Source organism: Trypanosoma grayi (genome assembly GCF_000691245.1).
Source record: "Trypanosoma grayi strain ANR4 Tgr_748_V1, whole genome shotgun sequence".
NCBI classification, from domain to species: domain Eukaryota; phylum Euglenozoa; class Kinetoplastea; order Trypanosomatida; family Trypanosomatidae; genus Trypanosoma; species Trypanosoma grayi.
This window is the reverse complement of record NW_008826367.1, coordinates 1-7,075: the sequence shown is the minus strand read 5'-3', so window position 1 is coordinate 7,075 and position 7,075 is coordinate 1. Positions and strand designations below refer to the sequence as shown.

Sequence of the window (7,075 nt, the reverse complement as noted above, 5' to 3'; positions counted from 1 at the left end):
GTCGGTCCGTCTTTTTTTTTTTCGTTGTTGTTTTTTTTTTGTTTGTATCAACACTTCTTCTGCGTCTCTCTTCGCCCGGCACGCAGTCCTGCGTCCATCCACACGCAGGCATACACACACACATGCGCGCGCACTCTGTGGTGACGATTAAACAGATAGCGCCACCAAAGTAAGGGAGGAAGGCAAAGGGGGAAGGAGGAGCGGCGGAAGAAGAGTACAGCATTGCACGTGGGCCCATTTTATTTGGATTTTCGTCACAGCTGCTGCTTCTGCCTTCTCTATATATGCACATACATAAATAAGCATAAATAATATATATATATATATATATTATTTATTTATTTATATTATTCCTTCCTTTCGGTGTGTGTGTGCGTGTATGCCTGTGTTTGTGAGAGTTGTATGGACTGGTGGTGGTGGTGGTGGTGTGTGTGTGTGTGTGCGCCCAGCCGACATATGCAAGGAAGGAGGGAGAGAGTGTCGAGTCGACCGAAGAAGGGGAAGGAGTGGTAAGAATGGGCGCTGAGTGCCCTGCACCTCAGTGCCTTGGCGTGTTGTGGCATCAGTGGCGCGGGACGATGCCGCTGCGGAAGGGCAGGCGCACGCTGGTAGAGGCGAGGTGAGAGACGGCCCTTCTTGTCTGCACACACGCACACACGGATATATTGCCCATGTGTACATGCAGTGACAGCTTCTTGTTTCAGCGTAGTGCTGCTATGTTCAGATGGTTCTTTTTTTCCCTGTCTGTTTCTCCTATCATGCCTTTTCGTGCAGCACACGCTCTCCGAACGCGCTCAGAAAGAGGCAGGAGATAAACACCCCGACAACGTCAGGGAAAGTGATACCAATGCAAGCCGTACAGATGTACGTGCAGCAGTACAGCGCGGAGGGTCTGCAGAATGAACTCATCCGTGTCATTGACATACTCGGTTACATGGTTGCCTTTTATATCGTCTTCATCGTGAAAGGGCCGACGTACCTGCAGCGCTTCGTTGGCGGCACTCACGCCGCGCCACACTCAGCCGCAGCAAGCGAGGCGCATGTGACGAACGGCGGCACACCGTTTAAGCGCAGCGCAGCAGTTGTGATGCTCGACAAGTTCATGCTTGTGTTGTACACACTGATGGCGCTCATGTCTGCGGTGACGCTGACACAGATTGTGCCGGTGTGGCTCGCGGCGGCGCGGCAGTGCGGCTTCTACGAGGCCACGTGCGTCTGGGACGACGCGCTGATCTTCCGCGGCCCCGTCGGCCTGTGGCTGGGCGCCTACACGCTCAGCAAGGTGCCTGCGCTGCTCGACGTGATGCTCCGTGTCCTGCGGAACCACTTGTGCGGTGCCGCCAAAGCGACGCACCCGCAGCACCAGCCGGTGCTCTTCGGCGAGTGGTACTACCAGTCGATGATCCTCGTCTACTGCTGGCACACGTTCAGCCTCGGCATGAGTTTCTTCGTCGTGCTCGTCATGTGCAACGCGGTGGCGCAGGGTGTAGTGTACGCGTGCAAGGCGCGGCGGGCGGCTGCTGCTGCTGCTGCTGCTGGACGATGCCCCCGCCTGGACGCGTGCATCGTCGCCGTGTACATAGCAGAGTGCATCGCGGGCACAGCAGTGGCGGTGTACGGCTCCTACCAGAACTATGTGGGCCATAAGGGCTGTGCGTTGATGCAGGCCAACGCACGGATGTGCGTGGTGATGTACGTGAGCTGTTGTTACTACATAATCACCAGCGTGAGAAAGGCACGGGCAGAGATGCGCAGCACCAAGAAGGAGGATTGATGCAGCTGTGTAGGTGCATGGCCTTAATGTCTTTATTTTATGTGTCTTTGTAGGTATGTGACTGTTTTTTTGCTTTTGTTTTCTTGTTATCTTGTTTCTATATTTGTTTCTGGTACTCATGTGGAAAGCAAAAACTCCGTGCAAATGCGGTGTCGTTTTGAGCGGGTCCATCTCTGCCTGTCTGTCTGCCTGTCTGTATGTATGTGTGTGTGCGAGCCACGCCGTTGCTTCTGGCATTATTATAACGATTGTTATGATGTCCTCCTCCCCTCCACACACACACGCAGTTTCTCTCTCTCTCTCTCCATACAAAATCGAAGAGGTAATAATTGAAGAAGAAAAAAGGAGTGAAGGCAAGTATACTTGTAGATCTTGCTTGTAGTAGGAACGGAATGATCTTCTTTGGTCAGTTGGTGTGCGACGGATGCCGCAAGGTCCTTACCTACCCCCTCGGCGCCATTAGTTGCCGCTGCCGCGGCTGCGGTACTGTCAATGCGGCGCAGAACCTGCGCCTCGACTGCGGCTGCTGCGGCCAGTCGGTCCTCGTGCCGATCAACACGCTGACGTTTCTCTGCCCGTGCTGCGCCACCGTGACGGACATCCCGAAGTCGTTGCTACCGCGCGTCGAGGAGCCAGTCGACCTCGACAGCGACGCTGACAAGGGCCCCAAGACAATCTACGTCTCGTACCCAGTGAAGCGCGCGCACGTGTCGCGGGCACGTACGACGGAAGCGAATTCCAAAACAGCAGCAGCAGAGCCAACAGTAGGATTAAGTGAGGGGAGAGTAGTGGACCAACGACCACTACCACGCGAAGGCGAAGCGAATGATGAGAGACCGGCCGAAGAAAAGAATCTACAGGGCGAAGGGCGTCAGCAGCAACGAGAACATCCTGTAATGTTGACAACAATGGTTGTGGGGACGCGGATACTTTGAGAGGGGGAGAGAGACTATGTTTGTGTGTGTGTGTGTGTGTGTGTGTCTCTTTATGTCGTCTGTGGAGCTTAAATGAAGAAGGCGTGTCATTGTTAATACTGTTGGTCTTGTTTCGACTCGCTCTGGCTGTGTTTATACTAGTTAAACGGGTGACAAGGAAGAGGAAAACAAAAGGAAACAACGTGTTGAAGTGAATTTTTTTTTTGTTTATGTGGTTACTATATCGGCTCACTGGTCCGCGCTTTGCATAACTCTCTCTGTGGCAATTGCGTACTGTGAGATTGTGTGGCCGACTCTGCGTGCGTGATTTTCTTTTTGTTTTTTGTCGTACGCCGCGGCGGTGCGTAAGGCTGAGAAGAGGCATGCGCTTCGAATTTTGGTCATTGCCTGCGCATACACACACACACACACACATTCTCTCTGTGTCTCTCTCTCTCTCTCTCTCTCGCCCATGTGTACACTTTGTACTCTCGTGTTGTGGTGTGGCTGCTGCGGTGCTGCTTGGAGTGGCCACCGGGAGCAATAGACAGCGGTATCGCACTTGGGACGGCGGCGCGCAGAGGGATGCTCCACACGCTCGTGGGGCTCGACCGCGCGGTGCGGGACCTCCGCCTTTACGTTGAGCAGCAACAGCAACAACAGGGGTCTTCCTTGTCGCTCGCGACGGTCACTGTGACGCCGGCAGCGGCGCCCGCGCTTGTGGCGCGGCTTCTCAACGGCGTCGAGGAGGCCTTTACCCCCGACCCCTTGTGCGACGCGGCGGCGTTCTTCGAAAGCGTTGTGGTGCCACTCCTGCAACGGGCGCCGCGGCTGCACAAGACGCATTTCCCGCTTGAGGAGACGCTCCGTGAGCGTCGGCCCGACGCCCCCGATGCGTTCCGCTGCTGGTTGGTGGAGGGACTTAATACGGTTGACTCCCTCCGGGAGGCGGCGCTGCTGCTGCTCGTGGGGAGGCGACCCGCGGGTGACGGCGGTGGCGGGGACAACGTGTTGTTCAGAAAGGAGCAAGTGCGACGGCTGCGGCAGTGCTTGGGACCGCGCACGTACCTGCTTCGGGCGGCGTACATCACACCGCTCTTGTCGTTGCTTTACGAAGTGTGGCACCCCAGAGTTCACACACGGGCAGGAACGCGGCGTGTTGCTGTGCAGTACCGCCTGCTGCTGGCGGAGGCGCTGCCGCTCTTCCGTGATGCGCCGCGGGAGGTGCACCTGGAGCGGCTGCGTCTGCACCGAAAGCGGCGAAAGAAGCAACAGCAACCAACGACTTCTGAAGCAGCAAGAACACCAACAAATTCAAGTGTTGTGAAGGACGGGCTGGCGGGGATGAAATTGGCGCCACCAATGGGCTCTTTGAGTGTTCCTGTAGATGATGGGGCGCCCTCGGAGGCGCCGCTGTGGTGGTCCCGGGTTAAAGAAATGGTCTGCCCCCTCACTGACAAGGACGGCGAGGCCGATTATAGACACCGGCAGAATCATAACGACAACAATGAGAAGATCAACATTGATGATGATGATTATTATTATTATGGGGAATACTGTTATGTAACTGATGCCAGCACTCAGACAGCGGGTAGTGGTGTTGATAGGAGAGACTGGGAGCAGAGAAGGGATGGCGCTGATGGTGTGGTGGCTGCTGCGTGTTTCAATGGCAATGTGACGGATTGTATTGGAGGCAGCAGTCGTAGCAGTAATAAGAATGCTGCGTGTCGAAGTATTGGCACCAATACATTACAACCATCGCCGCTCATGACGACTATGGAGCTGCTGGATGCGCAAGAGCAGCTAGAGGCCACACGAGCGGCTCTTCGACGCGATGGAGAAAGTCTGCAGCTGCGCGAACGGCACCTCGCAGAGTTGGAGGCAGAATACAAGGAGAAGCTCAGCATGCTCACGGATGTGCTTCATGGTGCGAAGAAGTTGTATAACGAGCTCGTGATGCACCCTGGAGGGCGAGGCGCTGGTGCAGAAGCAAGTCAGCAACAGCAGCCCCCTCATCTCGCAGAGGTGGAGGCGCGTCTGCTTAATCTTATCGAAGTGATTTATGGCAAGGATGGGGAAGGAGGAAGAGCGGCAGTGCCTGTTCCAGACACACCGGTGACACGCGCCAAGGCCCAACAAACAATCTTACAGTACGATGAGCGCCGACGCAAGCACCTGCAACAGGAGCGGCCGCGCACTACTACTGCTGCCCCAGTCAATGCTGTTGCTTCATTTGTTGGTGCTGCCAGTGTCGGTCCACTTGTGTTCCCACCGGTGGAGCTCCCTCGTGCAGTGCAGCTGCAGCAGCAAGCGTACCGCTGCCCCGGCTGTGGGGTTTCCCTGGACGGGTCCGGCCAGGGACTGTTCCGCTTTGGCAAGCCGCGCCGCTGTCACTACTGTACGCAGATTTATTGCCACGCATGTCACACGAACCGCACATCAGTGCTACCGTTTCTTGTGCTGACCACGTGGGACTTTACAACCCGGTACGTCTGCGACAGGGATCACGCGTGGCTACAGCAGAACTGGAACAAGCCGTGGTGTACAATGGGTGATCGCGCGGGCCAGCTGGAGCAGCACCACCTCCACCCGGTTTCGCTACGGGGTTCAGTACAGCTCGCCAAGGTGCTGCGACACTGGTTCCTGGTGTGTTCGCAGATGGTGCGCTGCTGCAGCGAGCCGCTCGCGGCGGACGTTGCGGCGCCACTACAGACGTACTACGCCGACACAGATGTGATGTATTCTCTCAGCGACATGTGTGGTATCCAGTACAGCGAGGAGAGTGGCATCGCTGCGCGAGAGTTGCGCAGTGGGCGGGGGTGGGTGCTCAGCACCGTTGGCATTGCCGGTCGAGGACGCAGCAGCAGTAGCTCGCTCTTGCACGACGCAGCGCTGATTGCCACAACGGTGGGGAACGTTGTGAGTGCAATGCCGTACCCCGCGGCACTGGAGCGTCTCTGGGCCGCGATGAGTGCGGAGAAGAACGGCGGCACACCCACTGTTCTTGGTCCTGCTACGGGTACTGCCGCTGGTGTAGATGAGAAGCGAGTGGACCGTCCAAAGCCGCTGCCGTCATCAGCGACGTTTGGGCAAAGCACACGTACGTCATCTGCATCTGCAGAGAGTGGTGCGGGTTCAATGCCCCCATCATCATCAACAAGAGGAGCAGCAGGTGGAGGAGGAGGAGGAGGAGCCGATGGACGGCAGGACTTCTTGCGCTACCTTGTCACGCAGATTCAGGCGATGGAGCGGCACCTCCTCCGCGACTGCTCCTTCTGCGTTGCCCGCGCCACGACGGTGTGTGAGTTGTGTGGCGAACGCGACGACCAGACGCGACTTCTGCCGCTCATGGACGCGGAGGTGGTAGGTGTGCGGCTGCTCGAGGCAGCGGCAGCGGCGGCGGCGTCGGCGTCGGCGGGGAGNCTCATGGACGCGGAGGTGGTAGGTGTGCGGCTGCTCGAGGCAGCGGCAGCGGCGGCGGCGTCGGCGTCGGCGGTGAGGGAGACACCTCTTATTGAGGCGGCGCGGGTGGCAGTGCAGTTGGTGCGCGGCAGCGGTGGCGGTGTTGCAGCGTGTGGGAATTGCGGCACGCGGTACCACAGAGAGTGCCTTATCAAGACGCGCTGCCCTCACTGCGTGTGAGAGTCCCTTCCACCAACAGCAGCCGGGGGAGAAGTAGGATGCATGATTTGGCTTACTGTGGATGGGAAAGACGCAGCAGTGATGGTGGTGGGTATGCATCCCGGTATATACGTGTGTGGGTATGTTCCAAGTTCACTTCATTGTGGTCTTTGGGGTTGTGATGGTCTTCTTGAAATGGTGTGAAAGGAAAACGCCGAAGCACTATTGCACAGCGTCACTTTTCCCTCTACTTGTGCAACTATTTTAGAATATCATCTCTGAAAGAATGGAAGAGGGAGAAGAAGTAGACATTGACGTTCTGGTGGATCATTATCTCAGAGCCACCACACCGCTCCTGCAGGAAACAAGAGCAACTCAGGATTCGTGGCAGCAGCAGGAGGAGGAGGAGGCGAGCAAGGAAATAATACGGCGGCCCCACAGCACTAGCGGAAAGAACTACAACACCGAAAACAGTCGTGACGAATGTGTTGACTACATCAGTAATAGTGATGACGATAATAAGAATGAAGAGGAGGAGGATATTGAGGCTCTGGTGGAGGGCATTCTGCACGGAGAACAGCACCACAACAGCAGCACCAGACTCCCACATTTGAATGAGAATAGGAAACTGGAGGAGGAGGAGGAGGAGGAAAATGAGCAGCACTCGCCGCTGCCGCAGCGAGTCGCTGCAGACCGCCGGCTCTATCGTCATGCACACTCCGCCTCCTCGCAGCGCAGCGGCGGCGGCGGCGGCGGCGACGGCGAC

The 7,075-nt window shown here is 56.9% G+C and overlaps 4 protein-coding genes across 4 annotated transcripts; all 4 read left to right on the top strand.

Moving 5' to 3' along the window:
* Positions 1 to 847: 847 nt before the first annotated feature.
* On the top strand, positions 848 to 1,774 carry DQ04_07481030 (putative fatty acid elongase; the record flags this gene model as incomplete). The annotated part of the gene is made up of 1 exon (XM_009315186.1): positions 848 to 1,774. The coding sequence occupies one exon, from the start codon at positions 848 to 850 to the stop codon at positions 1,772 to 1,774; it is 927 nt and encodes a 308-aa protein (XP_009313461.1).
* A 392-nt stretch (positions 1,775 to 2,166) lies between these two features.
* Positions 2,167 to 2,709, top strand: DQ04_07481020 (hypothetical protein; the record flags this gene model as incomplete). The annotated part of the gene is made up of 1 exon (XM_009315185.1): positions 2,167 to 2,709. The coding sequence occupies one exon, from the start codon at positions 2,167 to 2,169 to the stop codon at positions 2,707 to 2,709; it is 543 nt and encodes a 180-aa protein (XP_009313460.1).
* Positions 2,710 to 3,273: 564 nt separating this feature from the next.
* DQ04_07481010 (putative run domain Beclin-1 interacting and cystein-rich containing protein-like) lies at positions 3,274 to 6,330 on the top strand (the record flags this gene model as incomplete). Its single annotated transcript, XM_009315184.1, has 1 exon — positions 3,274 to 6,330. The coding sequence occupies one exon, from the start codon at positions 3,274 to 3,276 to the stop codon at positions 6,328 to 6,330; it is 3,057 nt and encodes a 1,018-aa protein (XP_009313459.1).
* A 265-nt stretch (positions 6,331 to 6,595) lies between these two features.
* Positions 6,596 to 7,075, top strand: DQ04_07481000 (hypothetical protein; the record flags this gene model as incomplete). The annotated part of the gene is made up of 1 exon (XM_009315183.1): positions 6,596 to 7,075. A coding segment is annotated over one exon (480 nt), but the record flags the coding sequence as incomplete, so codon positions are not given.